A 23,423-nucleotide genomic window follows, 5' to 3' on the forward strand; every position below is an offset into this window, starting at 1 on the left:
CAAGTAAATGAAATATGCGTCGTTTCTCGTGCTACCCTCCTTAAATAGCCTCGTGAAAAACTTCGATAATAGGCAACTTTGGACACAATAGAAACTTCTCTGAGGTGCACAAAGGAGTGAATCGCTCGAGACGGACCTAACGGCACTCAAAAAAAACATCCTTCGCTGCTTCCAGGAGCAAATCATTGACGAGTGCGTATATGCACTTCCGTCTTCAGATGATTTGTCGCGCTTTTGCATCTTTGACGCCGCCCTTACGGTAGTCACTTCAACTTCTTGAAAAGTCTTCTCCTCATCAACCGTGCTTGTCCTTGCACTTTTTTTGTCTGGAATCGATTTTTCTAGCCTTCTTCCCGAGTGTTTATGACCAATTTCCTTTCGGAGTGCCATATATCTCCTCTGTCTTTGGCTTCTGTCCGTCCGTCCGTCGAACTCTACCTTTCGGTGGCCGGCCGAAATGTTGACCACGTAGCCGCTACCGTAACCCAATCGTCTCCCCCGCGCCGCCAAGGTCGCAAACTGTTTTGTTTGTGTGCGCGCGCGCGGAGGGTCGGTCTGCAAGCGGAGAATTCCGTCGCCCCGGTGAAAGCCTCTGTAGAGGGAGGGTGCACCTGCCCGTGCCGCAGTCCGTGCCTCCTAGGTTACGTCTCGGGAAAACCCATCATGATCGCTATCTTCCATCGCTAAGCTCATGTCTTAGTTAGACATTGCGCGGCGGTTCAGAGATACCGTGTTAACTCGTGTAATGGGCGCGACCGTGTGAAAAGTCCCATCCGACGGAATATATGATCGCCCGAAAAGCAGTGGCAACGATTGCTTGTTCCTCTATCTTTAAATTGAAAATTCTATGCAATATTTTAATTTCTTACCTAAGTAATAAGTGTGGAATATACGAGTGCGTATTTTGAGATCTTACCACATGCATCATGGAAAGTCTTTTTTGTAACGTATTACGTGTTAGAGATTGGGCTGCGGCAGAGGCGCAGCGATGGGGGGGATAACCCCCCCCCCCCCCAGAGTTCAGGGAAATTTTAAGTTTAATCCATTTTACTTAATTGGATTGATATTACTAATAGAATATTGTAAGGATTAATAAAATATCCCTCAGAAAACTCAACATTTTGAACCATTTATCCTAAAATTCCGCAATTTAGTAATCTCGCACTTACCGCGTATCCTGGTGTGTATTCCATACCCCCACACACCCCGGTATTAGTTGCACCCTAACTAAACCTAAACCACCCCCAGCCTTAATTCCTAGCTGCGCCCATGGGCTGCGGTGCTAATATAACGTGTGAACTTGTGTAGGCAATAGGCACAACCTTGTGGATATCCCTTCCGGCTATGTAACTTACTCTCTCATCTTGAATTTTTCAGGAGCAGTCCCTTTCAGACACATTATAAATCTTTTATAACTCAACTATGAAGTATATTCCTTATTATTTTCCCTGAAATAAAATTTCGTATTTGAGATATAGGTAAATATATTTTCGCTGGGGGAACATTTCAGGCTTGAATAGTCAAGTGATCTTTGACAATCGAAATAAAGCGGGACTTGAAAATTTGCTTGTCTTCGACAATATTGAATACCGTCGACAATCATTTCGATTAATCGACGGGGCTATTGTTAGCGGAAAAGGAGGAAATCAATGGTCAAGTACCATTTATCGTAGATTTGCGAATGCGAATTTTTCAGCTTGTCAATAAAAAATTGTATTTTACTTTGCCTCACCGTCCCATCGTGGGTGGTAATTTGTTAAGGCTTTCTCTACCGGAGTGTGTCTACCCATGGTGTGAAGGGGATCAGTTAGGAGAGATGGCTTGAGTACTGACTTGAGTCCCAACCCGAAGGATCAGGCTTCAAATCCCGAGTGTTCGGGGGATTCCATAGGGGCAACACGATGCCTACTCTGACACCGTGGCGGGCACTACTAAAAACTTCATAAATGCATCCCCACATCCTTCGGGTAGATATTTAAACTCGGCGCTCGCGAGAGATAAGGCTACTGGCAGGGTTTGGACCGCCCGCGCCGTCAAATTCAACGGTACTTATAATTAGCCAGACCCTTTCAGACAAGTACATGTTGAGCCGGCGACTGGGGGGGCTTTTAGCGACATCCCATTATCCCATTACATCCTAAAGCCTTTCACACGAGGTTTATTGTCATGAGGAGACAAATGTGCTCCGGCTCTCCAATCTGATGGCAGAGGCGTCCGGATGTGATTTTGGTGGCACGCGGTGGCTCGACGGCGTCCACGACGATGGTCTCTATGGCACCAATGAACTGTAAACAATAGAATGCTTATACCCCGTAAACAAGGGAAGCCAGGGAATTGCGCATCAGGCCATCATGAGATGGACCTCCAGAATTACGCTCCATTTGACGAGATTTTTTTCCTCCGCTCGTATAATTCGGGTGAGATTTGGACTTCAAAAATAAATTACTTGAATCCTATGCGACAGTTTTTCTTCTAAAAATGCGCCATTATTTCAATCGAATTTTGTTCATATTACCATTTAAATGCACGGAAGTGCCCTCGTGATGAAGCTTCAACTTGGCTTCAACTGCTCCAACGCGCGACGCATGGCGACATGATTCGATTGTTGTGAATTCAGTGTACGGCACGCATTGGTCACTGACGACTAAAAATGGAACTACTAGCTGGTACCACGGCCGAGAGCATTTGGCTGAGGTCTAATCGTTTTCATTTGAAGCCTATGCTTTGTCATTTGATTGAAAATCCTTTACAAACATCAAGAATAATGATTAATCTTACGCATCCAAATGCTGATATTTCGCTCTTTCCTTGTCACCTAATTATTTCTTACACAGAAAGCACAAATTCTGGTGGAAGTACAGCGATAGACGTCGGAGAGTTAGCGTCTAAGAAGGAGCCTTAATTTTATAGGACAAATGTAGAATTCCTCATTTCCATCAACATTCTGTTTAATTTTTTATTTTTCCATATTACCGTAGATATTAATTGTTTAAAAGACACTTGAGCCACTATCTTGAAACTTAAAGGGAATTTTCATTTGAACCTTTTCAATACTTTCCTTCATCTCATAACCATACTTAATTTACCCCACCCTTTATTTTAAATTGGAGATAAAGATGATTGTTAACCAGGATCCTCTCAACATACCCTGATAATTTCAAGATGGTGGTGCAGGTGTTACATCAAGGTAACAGGCCAGTCGATTTTGAGTTATTTTTCCATTCGAAAGTGTAAAATAAAGATATAATATTTAGTACGTATTCACACGCTGAATACATTTTGGGACATTCACGATCTTATTTTGAGCAGAAACGCGGCGGTCCGGCGTAGGCAATCTGTTGGTGTTTGAGGACAGCTCTGGTCAGGTGTGCTCATGTGCAGGATTCCCTTGCCTCTTTGGCAAGCCATTTTGAGGACCTATTTAATCCAATGGATATAATTTGGAAAAAAAAGTTTGAATACCGAGCGCTAGTTGAGGAGAAGGATCTCCGTGATAGACGGTAGAAATTTCATTTTTGCTCTTCAAGCGCGTTCGGAAATAATAGCGTACACTATTTAGAATAGCAATTTGAAGCAGAGGTTTTTATAGTTTAGCATAGGGTTTTATTAGCTGAAACATAACTGCGGGACTGATTTCGCACAGGTTCGATTTTATGCAGCACACATTGATGATATTGTAAAGCAAAAACGCAGCAACGTTTTCAAGTGATTTAACTGCTAACAAGTGATTTGTATACGGGGTATGGCAAAGAATGATGAGAGTAAAATAATAGGAAAAACTCCAAGAAAAGGTGGCTTTAAATTGATTCTTTCAATTTTAGGCAGTGGTCCAGGAACATGGCCAATATTAGTCCATATAAATATCGTGAGGAGAGAGTATTCAGATCGAAAGGGAGAAGAAAAAGTGAGTTGTAACCCTAATTGAAACTAAAAGAGAGTGACGGGAGTTCAGGGAAAGTAGCACAAAAGATGAAAAAGAAATGGCATTCACAAATAAGGTCAAGTGAGAGGTAATAAAAATTGTGAGATCCAAGAGAAAATCGATTGGAAATTCGGAAAACAAAGCTGTGTTATTAAGCTGGATTATTTTTGTAGGAAATAACTCCTACTTTCCACACTCTTTCCTTGAAATATTTTTCCTCACAGATAACAATACTGTGTTGTTATCTGCGAAGAAAAATATTAGGAAATAACTAGCGAAAATACTAGGAAATAAATCTCACTTTCCACACTATAATACTGTATTTTTACTTGTGGGGAAAAATATTTTAAGGAAAAGGTGTGAAAATTAAGTAATTTAAATCTATAAAATGACACAGTATAATAGGAAAACCCTAAATTAGATCCTGCGAAATATTTATCGAAGGAATAGAAAAGGGCTTAATTTTTAAGAGAAAGCTGCTTAGAGATGATAAAAGTGAGGCCCATACACATTTATCATGGACGATTATTAAAATGATAAAAAAGGTAGGTAACTCTCATTAATGGGACCAAAGACTGGAGCAGTTTAATGTTTCGTCCTCGAAATTGAAATTACCCAAGAATACATGAATACATTTTAATGAGAAATGCATGAAAAGAGAGGCATACGGAATCAGGAATATTTGTCTATAGAATTTGATAATGCCTAAAGTATTGATATTGCATAAATTGTAATAATTCCAGGCTAATAATATCATAGAGTAATTTCATTAGCAGCAGGAATTATTTTATTTCTAGGCATGATTTCATTAATAGCAGGCGCTCCAAGAGTTCTGCGGGAATCATTTTTTGCTATTTATGCTATTTATGTTAACTATTATATGTTTTAATGTTATATATTTAACTATTTCTGCCTTTTTATGTAAAATTTTTGATTCCAAAGCAAAGAATTGAATTGTCTGCAAACCTTTATTTATTTATTTTTAAAAAGTTACTTCCCCGCTTAATTTTGGTTGTAATTTTGCATCTTTGTGCAATATGCAAATTCATCGAAAGGTATCTGGAGGAGCTGAAAATGGCGCGTGGCGTGGTTGATAGGGCATAGAAACATTGGATCTGTTGTGAGGACGAGAATTTCCTGAGTTGTCGGAGCAGAATCACTAGTTGGTGAGGTGGAACAATGAGGGGACGGTGGGCATAGTCGGTGAGGTGAGGAAACTCGTGAATGAGATGAGGTGAGAGAAGTCGGTGGTAGAAGTACGTAGTGGAGCAGGTTCTCAGGTTGGAAGGTGCACTGCAGTCTGTGTTATGAGGGTGGATGTTGGGTAACTGGGGAAGGGAAGGAAGAGAACAGGTTTTATGGATCGAATGAATAGATAGACTGGGAGATTTTCAAGCTGAAGAATAGAGTCGCGCTAGAAGACAAGTGCCAGCAGCTGCATCCTATTTATATGATACTTGCCGGCGAATCGTTTCTGTTAACACCTGGCTGTTAAGTAAATTATCACTTTTTCTCTTTGGAAAACTTATCATTTAATGCTTATTTTTCTTATCCATTTTGTGAAAAGAAAATTTGCCCTTGAAGACATTCACCGATGACATGTGTCGGGAAAACATAATGTCTTACTTAAAATTTATCCTGGTTCATAGCAAATTCGTCGATTTCTTACTATATTTATTTCTGTCGTTTTCACCCAAAAAATGGATGCGGATGGATGAGGGATGGGATGAAAAATAGATGGATGGGATCGGATTGGTGTCGTGCTTAGGGTGTTGGCATCCCACCTTGCGAGTCCGGGTTCAAAACCCAGCGTTGGCGAAGATTCTTTAAGGACTGCCCCATTCCTCCTTCAGTGCTTTGTGGAGGGCACTTGAAGTTCAGCACTCCGTACATCAGAAGGGACTTAACGCCGCGGTCCCCTCGGAACCGCTCATTAATCGCAGATTAATACTGACGCCGAATTTTCTCGACTCTTCTCTGTCCACCCGACCCTCAAGGTGCAAATGTACTCAGCTATCCGTTGCCACCTCCAAATAGTCAGCCGCGGTGGCGGCGGGGTAAGGTCCTCGCCTGCGAAAAGGCCGTTTTACACGGGGCACGGCATTGCGCAGGTTAGAGCAGCATTAATTTCTAAAATGGCGTGGAATTGCGCAAAATGCATGAACGAAATTAGAACAGGGGCTATTTTGCCGTCTCACATCCACGCATTCTCGCATGTGTTCTAGCAATTCACCGCTGTACGCGACGCAATTTTGATTACGCCTTCCCACGTACGTCAGATTGCGCTATTCCGTGTACCGTGTAAAACGGCCTAAACAGCAGGTCGCGAGTTCGAGTCCCGCCTGGGCAAGTTACCGCTTTCTAGGGCATGGTTGTTTGTGTACGTTAAATTTTTAATACGTTATTAACCCGATGTAAAAAGGCCTTACAGTGTTGTTTTCGGACGTATTGAAAATATACCGCGCGATTCCTTGGATTTCTTGAGCTTGAATCCATTGCCCACAGAAAACCGATCTTATTCATCTTTCTCGAAAGAGAGTTCCATATTTCCTACGGTATAATAAAATTAGAATCTTCACGCATTCGTTTTCGAGACATTATCATCAACATTTACCTGGATTTTAGAATTCGTCTCTCAGCACTTGAGCAATTTTTTTGTTTGGGATTGCCGCAGCCAAGATGACTAAATAGAAGGGATCTGAGTCCGTCCCCTAGTACACTTCACGGTAGTGAGCGTAGAGAGGTGTTTGCAATAATGAATTTGGACCCTCGAAGAATAATTGAAAAAATATGAACTCGAGAGTTATTATCATCTCGAATTTTAATATCGGTTAACAGCCTTACTTTATTTTAGTTCCCAGTGCATTGCGGATCGCTCTAACGTCAGCGTCACGAGTGGCGACTTCGTTGAACACATTGAAATGCGCGATGGGTGACAGCAACGAGTATTACAAATGTGGATTCCCAAGAGAGCCTCTGCATGTGTTCTAGCCGATTGAGCACTTACATTGGTCTACAAAACTCACCACTCGCGTCGCTGGCGTATAGAGAGATCCGAATTTCATGGATAAGACATATTCAGGGGTGTCGATCAAAATGTACTTATGTTCTTAATGATGCCATGTATATTACAATATTAATATGATGATGCTATATATATGCTTTGAAATGTTGGTCTTGAGATGAAGACACTAAATATAGAGGTCAAGAGAGAGTTATGTGCCGAATTAAAGATTAGGGTGGTTTTCTATTATTTTTTTATTGCCTAAATCGAAAGATTATTACTCCTGGAGTACGTATTTAACACATTTAGATTTTTAAATGACGATATCTATTTTTCGCGATTAAATTAAAAGAGTAAATTTTCAAGCGCGCGAAAACGCGACGGCTAAGTGCGAATGCCGGGAAAACTCCGTGTGACGTATTTATGGTTCCCGCTGCTGCAAGTGAGGTGAATTTGGGCCGACGTTTTGAGCGCTGATACGACACAGGATGCTAGCAGGTAGCAGAGTACCCTGCTAGCTGGTAGCGCTTGGCTTAAATAAGGATTATTAATACCCTATCAAACGAAGAAAACTTTCCGACCGTAGGCAGTTTTAATAGGTGATTATTAAGACATGTTTCCCTGAGCTCTGTGCCTCATGCATGCATTGGTAACCTCAGACGATGTAAAACTCCTATCTACTCGTATAGAAACTAGGTCCCTGTGACGTCACGTGGAGTGGTATCGCATGGGCGCCAATCTGGCCTTTTTCAAATGAGGATAAAATTGACCCTTGCCATTCGTCTAAACCGGTATTTCTAAAACCAAATAATCAGTATATTATGAATACACTAATGGTGGGTAACGAATCGCAGTCAATGCCTTTCGTTTTCTTTGATGAAGGAAACTACCCTATTGCAAATAATACACTACAAAATATTGGAAGAAAATTGGTCGCTCTGTACTCATCGCCACACATAAGGAATTTGTGAAAACAGATGAAAAAGCGATCGAAATTGCGGCAGAAATCAAGCTTCTGCGGAATAGAATTGGACCTCCTGAACGTAGTCGCCAAGGTGACAGTACATAAGGTGCCGAATGGGGAATCCTCTTTTGTAATATTAGAGGCTACATCTGTCCTGGAGCCCTTGGTTCAACGCGATCTGGAAGAAGTAGGGCTCCTCGCTCCCTCGCCTAGGTTGATTCTTAACTGCGTCTTTGACCTTCTTATTTCACCTCGCTTGTTTGGCGATGAATATCCCCTTCCGTCACCATTGGGGAGGCATAATATGCGTGCGAATTATACACTTCCTCTCTATGGAATCGTGAATCATAATGCATGGAGATGTGCCCAGGTGTCACCCAATTCAACGCGCCGAATCCGTTTAGGAAAGGAAATCGGAATTTTCCTCCGAGTTCTCAGACTTGGGACATCATCAAGGGGTGAATGCTTCGTCTTGGAAGTGTGGCGTGTGTTCTGGAAAATACCGATGTACGAGTTTCCACATGGTACTCGAGATTCTGATTTAGAAAGGAATATTCAACTGAGAATTCTCCCGTCGGCCTTTACTTGTATTGGCACGGCACTCACTACGCATTTAATTGGGTTTGCATAAGTCTCCTCTTGCGTCGCTGACCGGCAGGTCGATCCAAAGAACACTGAGAAATAAGCCAGGATTAACAGAAATTTATATTCGTGATGATGTGATATATTAACTTCATAAAATTTCAATACTATTCCCCTCGATTGCAAAAATTATGTAGTAAATATTGATAGTAAATGGATCGCTCACACCTCATCATAACGCTGTAGACATATCTAGACCTACATACTACCCCGCAAGCCGCCTAAAAGGCGTGTGGCAGTGAGTGTTAGGGCACCAACCATTTGCACATCGCACACATAAAAAGGAAATGTTCTAACGAAATTACGACTTATATTTATTTAAGTACTTTACGGTGCGGGGAAAAAAAGGAATTCGCATATCTATCCGTTCGGCAAAATATCTCTCTTAATTTATCGCATCTGTCGGGCCTGGAAATATAGTAGGGCTCTAATATTATGTTCTCAGTTTCGCTCTTAAAGATATCCATTCTCAATTGTTCAACCAATCTAAGGCTAGCGCGCAGCCTCCGGGTCTCCAGCGGCTCCCAGCGTAATTCGCGTAAAGCTGTCCGTACACCCGCAGCAGTTTTTGACGAACCCCGCAGCCTTCCTTTGTATTATATTAAGTTCGCGGATTAAGCCTTTCTGCACCGAATCCCATACGCTCGCTGCATATTCAAAGTCGGACGAGTGCGAAATAGCACCTTTCTTTTACTTTCTCATCCGAAAATCTTCCCATAATACGCTTGACGAATCCTAATTCCTTCAGGGATATGCCGTAAATATTCCTTATATGTGTTCCCCACGAGAAGTTCGAAGTTATGTATATGAAAACCGATAAGAATGCGCCCAAAGTGGCAGTAAAATTGAAGCGTCAGCTGGAAGAACTGGTGCCTTATTTATGCAGTATTATGAATAGTATTAAATAATATTTTGTTTCCCGCGAATTTCGGTTCCAAAAGACAAAAATTTAAGTGGAGCTTCTTGTCGCCAGAATTTTTAGTGGCATACGAGTTGCCTAAAATCAATATATGGTGTTGATTCGCTCGCATTTAAAAACTATTAATTTGGTGAAATAAATTCGATCGTTCTAGGTTTATTTGGCGCTATCCTGAGCGCTAAGTCCTATTATCGTCGGTCTTCATGATTGTAATTGCTTATTACTAGAATTGCTGCAGTAATAATGACTTTGTTTCCATGGGCACTTGTTTCCGAAATCTGCTCGAATTTAGGAATAGTATATCTTTATAACTTTTAGGCTCTAGCAACAGTGGTTTATATTATTAGATTTTGAAAAAGAAATCTGTGATCCAGATATCAGACCACAACCTTTCGAACAGGGCAAATGTTATCCTCCCAAAAAAAATTGTTATTTTTCTGTACTCATGAGCCCTTGTACTCCTTGCTTCAATGCCTATCCAGACGAATACCTGTTTGACTACGCGAGTAACTACTTGGATTCTCAAATACATTTACTAGAGTTCATTTGGCGCAATATTTATCTTACATTTGGGTTTTAGATTCAAATTAAAATTTAACCACAAAAATTTATTTTGCTATTTTATTTAATCGGTACTATTTTGAAAGCGTTAAAGTTTATTTTTTTCGTAAAATATTCATTCACCGGTCATTAATATTTACAGTTAGTTTTTCTACGTAATTTTAAGTGAAATCAACCTTGCCAAATTTGTGCATTCAGTCACCCATAAGACTTTGGGGAAATTCAGCGGTATTTTATTTTTCACGGAGAACTCTTCAGTCTGCCAATATTGCCGTGGTAATACACAAGTCTGAAAGTAAACCATGGAAATGAATTAACTACTAGATCAAACCCGCTCATTCAAGAAAACCATTCCCTAACGTAACAAAAATTCTATCCTAACCATTTTAATTAAATTAATATTTAGCTATTTCCTATTAATTTTTTTAGAGAATGACTTTAATTAACCAATTTTTCGGCCACTTCCTCACGGTGCTTGCACTGCATCACTCTTTTGATTAAAGATTCGACCCCCACCATTTCAAGTAACTACGTTTTTCTATAACCAGATACCAATTTTTTTTTAGAGATTTACTTTAATTATCGAAATTTTCGGTCACTTTCTCACCGCGCTTGCGCTGCATCTCACTTCTCTTTCGAAGGAGAGAAATTGGGGTTGACCAGCTTCCGGCGTGTTCGCAGAGAGAGAGAGCGAGCGTCCGGAAAGGGCGCGATCGAGGAAGGAAGCGTTTGGGTGGCGAAAGGAAGAAGATGATTGTCATATCTTGAGGCGTGATTTTTGAGGGCAGTTGTTCATCCGCAGTGGGCACACCCCGGGCCGGCGGTTGTTGGCCGAGGAGAGACAGAGAGGGGGAGACTCACAAAAGGCCGTCATCCCCCAGGTGTGCCGCAGCAGCCGTTCGTGTCTCGCGATAATGAGAAGAGGGGTGACTCAGCAGCAAAGATGCGGCCGTGCCCACCAACGAACCGCAATAGCCCCATCCGATCTGGAGTGTCCTTTTTATTTTGCTCCAAAAACATGGCTAAGATTTTGCAAATCGAAAACCAATTGGATATCTGTGCATCACCCCAGGGGAATAGGCGGACGAAGCCCCAGTTTGACCCGTAGAAACTTTATTTAATTTGCTACTCACCTCGTTTCTTCCGTTGATTTTAATCCGTTTTGAAAAATGTTCGCAGAGCAGCGATGAGGTTAGAGCGCTCCACTTATTCTCAATATTTACTCTGTAACAAATTCAATCAGAAAGTATAGTACCGACAGGAGCTTGATTTAATTCGCCACTTAATGCCCATTTTTATCAGTTTTGAATAATGTTCGCAGTGCGGTGATCAGGTTAGAGTGATCCAATTATTTTCAATATTTACTATGTAATATTTACAATCACGACCAATAGTTCAGAAAAGTTATGAATTTGATAAATCACACAATCACGATTATAAATTTAGGTTAACAGCCCTGATTAAGGATTATTTACCTGTGAGACTAGGATTGGAAAGGTTAGTTTCTTTTGAATTACTTACGAAATCCAGCATTATTCTTCTCTTTTATTGTATAAGGCTAAAATTGTTCTACAGATACTCCGTCGCACTAATGAGGTAGTGTTCATTACCTTGCACATAGTTCTCTTATTTCCAGTAGGTACACCTAAAAATATATCTGTGGGGTGCAATCTATGTATTGCATTATTTTTCTAAAAATTATTTAATTAAAAAAATATTATCTTGTTCATACTACTATAATTTTGATTAAAATAACCAATCAAAAGCTGCAGATTGTTTTGTATTCTCACTCTACATATATCGCTCTTACTCAGAATCTATCCTATTCCCCATAATTCCATCCAAAAAGGACTCTTTTCTTCCTTCTTACCTTTACTTCCAAAAATTCTTTCTTCTCCTTCCAAGTTCAGAATCTCCTTGCCTCTCATTATCTCCTCACGTTACCAATTCTAGTTTTTCTTTATATCTTTCAAGAACTTTTGACCCTCACCTGCCGGATCGTGCACGTTTTTAGCTGACTTTCTTCCTGTTCCTCATTTTTTTTCTATTTTCTTCCCCCCTCACACATTGAATTCCCCTACACCCTCCAGTCACAGTCTTTCCACATTGCTCAAATATCTGAATCGTGCAACGAGTGCAATACTCCGTTTGATATACAATCGCCATCACTTCTTCATGCATGATGTCCATTTTAAGTGTTCCCCATGCTGTAAATTTACTCCTTAGTTTTATGATTAGTGGGCCCTTTGTCTTGATTAATTTGGCATAAAACATGCATTGATTAATATTAACCATTTTTATGCATTCAACTATCAATTTCAGTGATTTCATTCATTCGTATTCGTCTCTTGACTTTTAACGATAGTTGTCAAATGCAACGATCAAAGTGAAATTCTTTGCGGCGTATCCGCCGTTGCCCATTCGATAATTGTATGCCGTAGTAGTTAATAAAGTAAATTTCTCAGTGGAAATCATATTTTGGACCAGGTGAAATCTAAAATCGAATTATTATCCAATTTCCTGTTTTATCGTGTATTTTCTAGCATTTTTCGTTAGAGCTCAATTGGACCAATCCATATGTTGTGCATTAACTGATAACTGTTTTTCTCCCTACCATTGTACTGTTCTCAAGGGGTGAAATAATCGTGGTGAGAGAAAGGTTCAGGACTGACATGTCACAAGCTTATAAGCAATTCCTCTTCACCGAAAAAGAGGCTGATGAAAGGTCAACGTATTTAGAGTAGTGTTTGTGCCTTCGTTTATTCGTTGAAGATTTAATGCCGTTATTGCCGGCAGTGAGTCTTCGGGGGGGGGGGGGGGGGGGGGGGGGGTAATATATTCGCCTAGGGAACAGGTTCAAAGATAAAGATAAGGGGGGAAGTGTGGGGAACATGTTTGCTCCGTGTCATTTTAGCATTTTCTAACGGTTTTCTTGGAACGTGTGAGAGTTGGTGGAATTAATATCAATGGGAATAAGAATTATACCTCTAAGGAGCGTAATTTTCTCAAGAGGGTCAACGGCTTTGTAGATGAACTTTGGTATGGGCTCCGAACGTGAATTTCATTCATTTAATGGATATGAAAAGGTGCGCGAACCCTGGAGAATAAATCCGGATGACGCGAAATGATTCAAACAGGAGGGAGTCGGGGAATTGGGTGTTAGACATGCAATCTGTTTTATATTTAATCTTGACCTAACAAAAAAAAATTTTAAATTCCACAGGATGATCTCAGGTCAGATCTGATGATGTAGACTCTTCGACGAAACTATGGCCTTATAATGCATCAAATGTGGAAATTTACAAAGTTTTTTATTATTGGTTCAGTATTATTTATAGTTTCTACGAAGTTAAGCCGGATAAGTCTTACTTATGTTCTGTATTACATCGGTATTGTGTCATATATTATTAAAAAGCATTAAAAAGGTTTTTCTGAGATCGAATGCAGCAATTTAATTTATTTGTCTTAGCATGGCGAAACTGGATGTTCGAATGGAGAGAGAGGATCAGGCAAGCGTCAGATAATGGAGCTTTATATACTGTGCTGGGGAATTCATTGTTGCTTCAATTTTCGCAGTTACCTTGATAAATTTTTGATACCATGCTATACTATTGTATATTCTTGTTTGCAGTAGTTAAGTAGTCACAAGTACCGGGATAAATGTTCAAAATGAACTAGCCGTAGTCACTCATTATTGCATGCAATATGATTTTTTTCCATATCAATATCCTTTCTTATTGTGCTTGATTGGCCGTCTCCACTTATCTTTTTCTCGAGTAAACTCGGCTCTACGAAATCACATTTCACCGAGGAAGCACTTACTACATATATACCATAATCTGGTTGGAATAGATATTATGTACTAGTACTTGATGCTGTATGTATGATAAAATATCGAATTGATAATTTTTTCGGAAAGTACATTAACTGTGCATTAAATGATAGAAATTTATATACAAGGAATACCTATTGCCTCTTAGTTCGTCGGTTTCCCGCGGGGTCACGTCCGCCAGTCGAGGAACAAGGCAGCGGAATATTGTAATTAACGTAGCTGAAATAAAGGAAGCTTGGGAAATATGTTGACGCGGCATTTTTGTGTGTCCGGGGATGTTGGTCATTAAGATGTATGAATTATTATGAGATTCACTGGTTGTTGTTGCGTCACATGTTTGTACCATTAGGTTGTCAACACCTCAAAAATCAGGCGTAGTACTGCATATTTATTGCCTGAATATCTTTTCTTGTTGACACCCTTCAGATCTCTCTCTTCCTCCGAACAGTTCTATTTTGCGGCTTATTAAGTCACCGGAAATACGCCTCTGCGGTCGCTGAGCGAGTCCATGTGGGTATCGCAATAAAAAATTGGCTCATATTGAAGACGTTGAATATTGACCTTAGATTTTTCATGATAAAATTAGGGAATAATCAAATTCGAACTAGAAGAACTGGTTGTTACTCATTTAATATTATACTAAGGTAATATTAAATGAGTAACAACCAGGGGAGTAAGTATGGATTCCTTCGGGTGGTTATTTTTTCATCTTTTCAACGCTTCTGTTTCTGTATGGGATAACGATTGTTACCTTATGTTATTAGAAATTATACTGCGGAATCTATCGCCGCCATTGATATTATTTTTTTTTACCACTGTGCCCATACTAAATTGATTTATCTATTGGCAATTTCGCTCGTATAATTCGATTACCGAAATAATCTATTTCCTCCAATGTAAAGGGCGTACATGGCTAATAATGGCTTATAAGCCTTTAAGCTCACAATATCTCCTCACTCACCTTGTCAGGGATATTTTTTCACTCCAACCTTAAATTTCTCACTTGCAGATATGAGTAATGCACTGGTAAAAGGGTAAGCTTACAAACTAATCTTCACCTATGGCCTCCACCCACTGGCGGATACAATGGGGGCGCGCGCCCCCTTGTGCGGGGCCGCCCGCATTGCCGTACATTGCAGAACCTCAACTCTTTAACTTTTTTGTTTCATAAAATGGTATTGCCTTTTATGTGTCGTGCTTCAACTTTGCGTGTAACTTGATTATTTTTTATGGCGGTAGAAGTAAAGGTAGCTCAAGATATCTTTTGCGCACCTACTATAGTTTTTTCTGTATCCGTCCCGATTTAAAAAGCGCTATTGGCACAGAATACTGGATTTGACCAGAGTCCTCTAGATTGCACTTTCAACTTTTCTCCGTCACCAAGCCGAGTCGTTCCATACGTTTCAACGTGGGTAAGGCAGTGTTCTCTATTGCTTGGCTGAACGCCCCCCATAGTCTTATGGGGGAAATAGCAAATATCGTGCTTTTTAAGGTATATTGAGCGTATGAAGACCGCCTGTCTTTAGAGAAGAGATGAGATGTTTTCCTAGGCTCGTAAGAAGCAACCTACAAAAATTTTTAGCGTGGCATTTCTGGGGACGTCGGAAATGAAGTGAAACTCATATATTGAAACCCATTTACTTGAAAAAATATTATTTTCCTTAAAGGCATTTGCGATTTTTGTTTCCAGGGGGGGGGAGCTGCCCCCTCCTGCCCCTCGCTGGGTATGCCCATGTGCACAATAATGTTGCACTTTTAAGCCCTCACAAGCTATTACTTTACTTGAAATTGATATCAAATGGTGGTATGCAATAGTTTACCTTTAACAATCTGATTTTTCATTGTACTTATTACCCTTGATTATGATTGGAGCTCCTTGATTTTGAAAATTTATGCAATCTCAAAGTTGTTTGCAGTAATGTGAGGGCTAGTGGAAAAAATCATTTATCTTGAAATCAATGCGCTCAATTTCATATAATCCAGTCATAATTATTAGAAGCTTTTGCTGTTCTTTTTCGAAGGGACATTCTTGTTAATTTTTTAATTTATTTTTGTGCAGGGATGGTGATGAGTGGGTCCACTTCAGACGCATTATGAACAAACTTCTCTTAAAGACTGCATCATCACCTACAGATTTTTTGAGAGAACCTTGCAATGCTATTTCCAACAACTTGCTGAGGCGATGGAAAAACATCCGAGTAAATGGAGAAATCACGAATATTGAAGCTGAGCTCTATCGCTGGTCAATCAACAGTAAGTATAGAAAGTCTACTATTATAAATTAAATAAATACGGTTGACACAGTTTATAATTTATATCTCTTCAAGTTATATTGTGTAGTAAATTGGCATATGTCTTTAAAAATCATAGGGAGTCTGGTGGCCAAATAGCTACAGTTTTGGGATGCTGATTGAAGAGTTTAAAAGTTCAAATCCTTGCTCACATCCCCAAACAAAATTCTTGAAATGCAAAGTGGGCCAGGGAATGGGAATGCCCCATAGCACATTCCCCTCCATGAAGAACAAAAATCAAGGCTATGGTTTATTTTGCTTGATTGGAGGTGGAACGGAATGAAATTACCTGAAACGTACACTATATACCTTTTTTGTGTAATGATCCGCTTTTGTTGCCTATTATTTTGTTGCTGTGATTCCAAATGCTTCCCTAAAGTATAATCTTTCTTTACAGCTGTTGTCGCAACGTTGCTTGGGGGCCAATCATATGCTTCTTTGACTAATGGTGTTAAAACATCGAGAAGTGAAGCTCTTGAGGCAACAATCACGGAATTGTCTTCAGTAGTGCATCTTGTCTTCCAAGAAAGTGCTCGTCTTACATTAATTCCTGCGAGACTTGCAAAATATTTAAGGCTACCTGCTTGGACCCAGTTTGTTGATGCTGTGGATTCTGCACTTTCTAAAGGTTTTATTCAGTTCTTTAATAATCAATTTTTGGGCCTTAAAAATTTCTTTGATAAAATTTAAAAGTTTATCCGTAGAATTATTATCGTAAAACTAAACCTTAAAAGTAAATGAGATTTAATACTCTCCCATAAAATTGATGTTGCTATTTTTTAATGTTTCTATAATAGATGAGGGATGATTGGTTAATGCAATTTTTCATAAGACAAATAATTTTATTTCCAGCCAGTGCATTAGTAACTGAACTTATTCCACTTTGCCAAAAGAATGGTTCCAGTGAAATAAATGAAAGGGATGGCCTTTTGATTCGAATGCTTTCTGAAGGTCTTGAGATGAAAGATGTCATACGAATTGTCACCGATTTGGTGCTAGCTGCAGGAGATACTGTAAGTTAATACTACAAATTTTTCCAATTTTGTTCACGACTAATTTTTGAGCGTCATATTTATTTTTAAATAAAGCCAATTTTGTTTGTCTTAATGAATGATTTTACTGATGAGATGGTTATCTTTATTTTAGTTTGTTTAGAGAATAAATATGCAAACCCCTCATAAAAGAATACATAAATGGTAATTCCACTTATTGCTTAACCATTAAAAAGGATATAGAAAAAATGTTTTCAATAATGTGCAAATTAAAATCAACTTGCCTTTATACAAATAATTGTTCCTCGGCAAGCAGCATAAAGTAGGAATAAATAAATACTGTCACTTTTCTTATTATTTGTAGTTTTAAGTTTTATGGGAAGCTTTATGTTACTGATTTAAACTGTCACTGATATTTTTAATCACTCTGTGATGATTTTTTTTCCAGACAGCATATTCAACCCAATGGGCACTTTACCTCCTAGCCAAACATCCAGAAGTCCAAGAAAAAGTTGTGAAGGAAATAAAGGATGCTGGTCTTGATGAAACTGTGAATGAACATGGGTCAGAAAATCTAATTCAGCAGTTACCAATTTTGAAGGGAATAATCAGAGAGGCCCTGCGGATGTTTCCTGTTGCACCATTCATCACCCGAGTTTTACCAGTAGATTGCCCAATTGGAGGATACAACATACCAGCTGGGGTAAAAAATCATTTCATTTATCTAACAATAAGTAGTGATGGAACGGAATATTTCTACATGTACATATTTAGTTTAATTTGATAGTTAACTAAATTTCAAACAAATGTATTAAACATTCATTGGATTTTAATGAAAGGAATAAATATTCATATACAGCATATGCTATTTGAAATGAATGAATGCTGTATTTGATGGCATTTGAGATGCACCTGTTCTACACAATAATAGCAAAAAGATCACTGGTGTCTTAAACATGAAGCTTCAACCTCCACGTTTGGTTCAATACTTGCCTACTCCATTTTATTTATATCAATTACATTTACTAAAATATATTTATTATTCAATTGAATACTTGTAGTTGTTATTGTCAATATTAAGCTCATTGCTATTATGTGACACTAATTAGCATTTATTATAATATATATGTATCGTTAGCATTTTGCTTGCTTCAGCAATATAAAAGGAGTTGAGAGCAAGATATTGAATGGGCTCGATCAGCTAATGTAACAGCTAATAGGGTAGTTTCCTTCATCAAAGAAAACGAAAGGCATTGATTGCGATTCGTTACCCACCATTAGTGTATTCATAATACACAAATTATTTGGTTTTTGAAATACCGGTTTAGACGAATGGCAAGGGTCAAATTTTATCCTCATTTGAAAAAGGCCAGATTGGCGCCCATGCGATTCCACTCCGCATGACGTCACAGGGACCTAGTTTCTACACGAGAGGATAGGAGTTATACATAGTCTGAGGTTACCAATGCATGCATGAGGCACAGAGCTCAGGGAAACATGTCTTAATAATCACCTATTAAAACTGGCTAAGTTCGGAAAGTTTTCTTCGTTTGATAAGGTATTAATAAACCTTTTTTAAGCCATGCGCTACCATTCAGCAAGGTACTCAGCTATCCGCTAGCATCCTGCGACGTATCAGCGCTAAGCCTCGCCTCAAGGTCACCTCACCGGGCGGGAGGGGGAACCAGAAATACGACGTACGAATATTTCCCGACATTCATACTTAAGCGTCGCGTTTTCGTGCGCTTGAAAATTTTCACTTTTCATTTAATCGCGAAAAATAGATGTTGTCGTTTAAAAATCTAAAACCGTGAAATACGTACTTCAGGAGTAATAATCTTTCGATTAAAGCAATAAAAAAATAATAGGAAACCACCCTATTATAAAAAAAACAGCATGAGCTTCTTGCTGAGTGGAACTGTTTGCTTTACAAAAAAAAATGCCCTCATTGGTACGTCAATATAACATAAATTAATATTTTTTTTGCAATTACATCAATGATCGTGCCACCTAGTTTGCTTTTCTCAAGCATAAGAACTAAAAGGAACTAACTTAAGTTGTCGGGGTAGCCCGCCTTCGCACAGACATTTTTTCTTGTGCATGCCATACTGAAATGAGGGAGGGTATTACATGCCAGTGTGTCTCGCATACCACCAAACATGGTATATGAAGAGTGGTCCCAGATTTAGCACTTAACACATTCAGCACGGAGCACGTCAATTAACGTGGTCCCGTCCAAGCCGAAATATGGAGCATGTAAATGGACCTGCTCTGCTGGTCGAACGGGGGCCTTTCTTCGCCTCCGTACGTGACTATTATTCACTTCAGAGTCTTCCAATCATGTGCGTGGCCTTCAGCAAGCTTCCCTCTTTCGACCCGTGTGTGCCGTTTGTAAATAGCAGTATTTGAAAGGAAGTTATGGCACGAAAACCTCTATTTTTCTTTCTTATTTTAAAGGCCGTATTTGATGACGTTCATGAAAATTGGTCTCCATTGAATGTGTTAAAGATAATGTGTAGTTTGAGCAAGTATTTTCAGCATATCCTCTGCAAACTCTTTGGTGTTTTTATTGGATGATGTTCATGCCGTTAATAAAGGTTTATATTAAATGTAAATAACTTTGTGTGTCCATAATGGTAGACTTATCTGGTATCATATTATAAGTTAACATTATTCCACTATCAGAGGATAATGTGACTAATTTTACCTCTTTTTCTATTTTCAGAATCTTATTTTGGTATCTGTGTACTCTAGTGGGAGAGATCCTAGGTATTTCCCTGAGCCTGAAAAATTCTGGCCAGAAAGGTGGATGAGGGTGGATGATGTGAGAAAGGTAAACAGAAACAGGATTCAGATTTTATCCCTGGAACTGGTTGCATAGTCATTAGGTGTAATGTCTCAGACGATGAAAACGCTTGGTTCAGCACTCGTGCCAAAATTGCCGACAAATGTTACACCATTTTCTTAAGAACCCTAGTAACCCTGGTGTGTATACTAGCTCTTTTCAGCCCCAATGACTAATTCTACTTTACTGTTGTGTCCTTACTTTTTTCTGCTTTATCATGGCTCTGATTTCCATTTCACTTAGCCCTAATGAAGTTTCTTTGTTTTGATGATATAACCACATCTAAATACCACGATTGGGTCACCACTCATTCACTTGCATATCACTATGTGATTCAACCCAGAGGTTAGTTTGGTATGAAAGGGTAGAGCTCACCCCAGATTAAGCAAACGGCATGCAATATCACACATTTAGGGTCGGGGGCCTCTATTCCTGGGCCACCTTGCACTTCAAGGACTTTGGGGTGACCGAAGGAATCATAGTTTGAGGTAAATTTAGTGATGGGAGGCAATTGTGCCAATAAGAGCACTTACGAAGTACCTACCTATTTATCAAATTCAGCCAGCTCGCTCTTTTCTGTGATCACTCTGGGTTTATCTTCTTGTTTTCCTTTGTATTTAAAAGCCAATTTTCGAACTGTTAACAGCCTATCATTTGCCATTTCTCTGACCTTTATATAATACTGCTAATGTTTCTGTGATGCCAAGCAGGTGCTGAAAAAGTCATCTCTTTTGCTTTGAAATCACACGTTTGCTTCAGTACTTGATGTGCACCTTTTCACAGCTTTACTTTTCATTCAGAACATATTCTCTAAATTCACAAGCCATTCTCCTACTCATCTTTTCTTTTCCAATGCCTTTGTTTCTGCTGTACATTATGGCATTAAGCATTTTACCAGGCTTTCTTTCAATTTCAATTCCAAAGTGCTTCCTGCAATATCTCTCCCAGTCTACGTCAGAATCCATTTTCCCGTATATTCCTTCATTTTTTAATGACTCATCTGCGCAAGCTGCTTTCTTGATACCTGCCTCATTTTGTTTCCTCTGAAAATGTGAGAATCAATTTTAAATGAAAATCTAGTAAATTAGAAGAAAGCACTTGGGAGGCTTGAAGGAGCTTTGTAGTTGATACATTTTTTATCAAGACCAATAATTTGATCTCATTCATGGCACATATTGACTCGATATTTTCTGGGGAGCATAGTGACTCAAAGAGCATTTGGCTCCTTACCAGTGCGTCCCTGCTGCATTCCCTTCCCAGTTGAAGTCTTTGGACACCGGCAACAAAGTCATCACAATTATAGGTGGCCAAGAGTAATAAGCTTATTCTTATACCCAGAGAGTGCAAACTTTGAATGCCTGGAACTTTGTGTAGGGTAAGCTCTACCCTCACTTTTTCTAACCAACGTCAACTTCTGGGTTGAAGAGCAGTATTATTAATTATTTGCTCTTTTGACATGGTGGGTGGAGTTTAGTTTTTTATGTTGGGGGCTAGAGATCCCATTGGGAGTTTTGGGGCTATTGAATAGCTCCCATTGTATCATGTGCGTCCCTGGGGCCCTCACCTTGGAAAATTTGTCGAAATTAGTCTTTGAAAACTGCGTCTTACGGACTATCTAATACTAAAATGTTTTGGCATTTCTACAGGTTTCATACTTTTTTTTGGGCAAATTACTACGTATGTATTTAAGTTGACGTGGCCTGGCGCTCTCTGGCCCCCAAAAACTCTGCCTATGAGTGCCATCATTGAATTTATCATATAAATCTTATATTTTCTCTACCTCTTCTTTTTCATCATTCTCTTTTATTATTATGTGCATCTCTTTCATCATATTAATTTTTTTCATGTTATTTTATCCTCTTCTGCAGTCTCATGGCGGTGCCTATGCTAATGATAACATCCCTGCGGGTTGCCCTATGTCTTCTGGTCAAAGGAAAGGACCAATGCAAAAACCATATTTAGGAGTAAATAGTCCATATGCATCTCTTCCATTTGGAATGGGGGCAAGGTCTTGCATTGGGAAAAAGATTGCTGAAATGCAAATGTCCATGACAATTTCCAAAGTAAGTCCTGCAATGATAAATTTTTTACTGGAAATTAATGTACATATATTTATTCAAATTATATTTCCATTATTACCTTGCGTTTGCTTTTTTGCAGCTGGTGAATCATTTCCACTTGGACTTGTTGAACAAGGATGATGTAAAGATGATTCTTAGGCTAGTATCAGTTCCTGAAGTGCCAATTCGAATACGATTCCGTGAGAGGTGATATCATTTATTGGCCAATTATTGTTATGGTAGATAAAGAATGGAGACTCTATTAGTATAAGAATGCTAATACATTTCTTATAAGAAATGTTTCTATTTGAAATTGCATTTTTATATTCTCATAGCTTTGCTATCAATGAAATGATGCAACCATTAGGTGTCAGCTCCTTCAAATATCATCAGATGCCCAGCACTGTGTTTGTGGTGAGAGTCAATGCTACATATAGCTTTGTTTTGCACGCCTGGAGATTTTTGAGTCATTATTTTTACAACGTTTTTACCCCGTTTTTATAAAAATGTTGTGTGTTTTATATGTTGTCTTCCTGTAATTTATCGTGGTGTTTTTTACTAAGAGTAAGAATCTCACCTGCTGATGAAATGATCTCGCTTGATGTCAGCAGGTGCATTCTTGAAGCACTATATGATGAGTAATTAATTGGATGAAGCTGGCATTGTGCCATAATGAGGCTGAACAATTGTGCCTTTTGAGTGGGCTAGGTTTGTGGAAGTGATGCTACAGCATTTAAGATGTTTTTTCAAAGCTTTAATAGAATGTAAATGATGCCTTTGTGTTGGTAACTTGATTATATGTATACCATAATTTATAAAATGCTGTTATCATTCCTTTCTATTGTTAGTTCAATTTGAAAAAATTCAAATGTGATACACAAGTAAAATTTGTCTTAAGACAACAGCAGTGTTAATGATGCATTATTCTTTGCAGAAAGTTTTAAAAGCTGTCTTCCAACATTGTTATTATTTTATTGGGAATCGTTGAAATGTTTTATTCCCTTTGTTTTAAAATTTTTAATTTTCTAAGAGTGATTTTATGAATTTGTGTCAGTCCTGCTTGTGTGCTTGAAATTTTATCAGCAATTTATTTGTCTCATGATGATGTCAGTCCTTGTAAGTGAATGTCAATAAATGTGGAATACAGCTTACAAAAAAATTCAAGTTCCTTTATCAAGTGATTGTACAACTTATGGCAATTCACTTAAAATATTCCAAGTAATGGAAGAGTTGTTGCTGAATCTTTAAATATTCCAAACGATACTAATCCTGGACATTGTGCATTCATTCTTAATGCTCTCATTTTTTTCTGTGGACTACAGGACATTGGTTTGGGAGATTTCTAGAATAGTAACATCACTCCCCTCTCTTTGCATAAAACTGGTATTTTT

The 23,423-nt window shown here is 38.9% G+C and overlaps 1 protein-coding gene across 1 annotated transcript in view; it reads left to right on the plus strand.

The window, feature by feature from the left end:
- The window catches only part of LOC124166740 (cytochrome P450 315a1, mitochondrial), a 39,894-nt gene extending 16,703 nt beyond the window's left edge, over positions 1 to 23,191 (plus strand). The window contains exons 2-8 of the mRNA XM_046544413.1: positions 15,904 to 16,097; positions 16,533 to 16,763; positions 16,988 to 17,148; positions 17,576 to 17,830; positions 19,853 to 19,960; positions 21,841 to 22,035; positions 22,133 to 23,191. Coding sequence (XP_046400369.1) covers positions 15,904 to 16,097; positions 16,533 to 16,763; positions 16,988 to 17,148; positions 17,576 to 17,830; positions 19,853 to 19,960; positions 21,841 to 22,035; positions 22,133 to 22,243 — 1,255 coding nt within the window. The 3' untranslated portion in view covers positions 22,244 to 23,191. The remainder of the gene's footprint in view (positions 1 to 15,903; positions 16,098 to 16,532; positions 16,764 to 16,987; positions 17,149 to 17,575; positions 17,831 to 19,852; positions 19,961 to 21,840; positions 22,036 to 22,132) is intronic.
- The last annotated feature ends 232 nt before the right edge of the window (positions 23,192 to 23,423 follow it).

This window comes from Ischnura elegans, chromosome 1, assembly GCF_921293095.1.
Source record: "Ischnura elegans chromosome 1, ioIscEleg1.1, whole genome shotgun sequence".
In the NCBI taxonomy this organism is placed as follows: domain Eukaryota; kingdom Metazoa; phylum Arthropoda; class Insecta; order Odonata; family Coenagrionidae; genus Ischnura; species Ischnura elegans.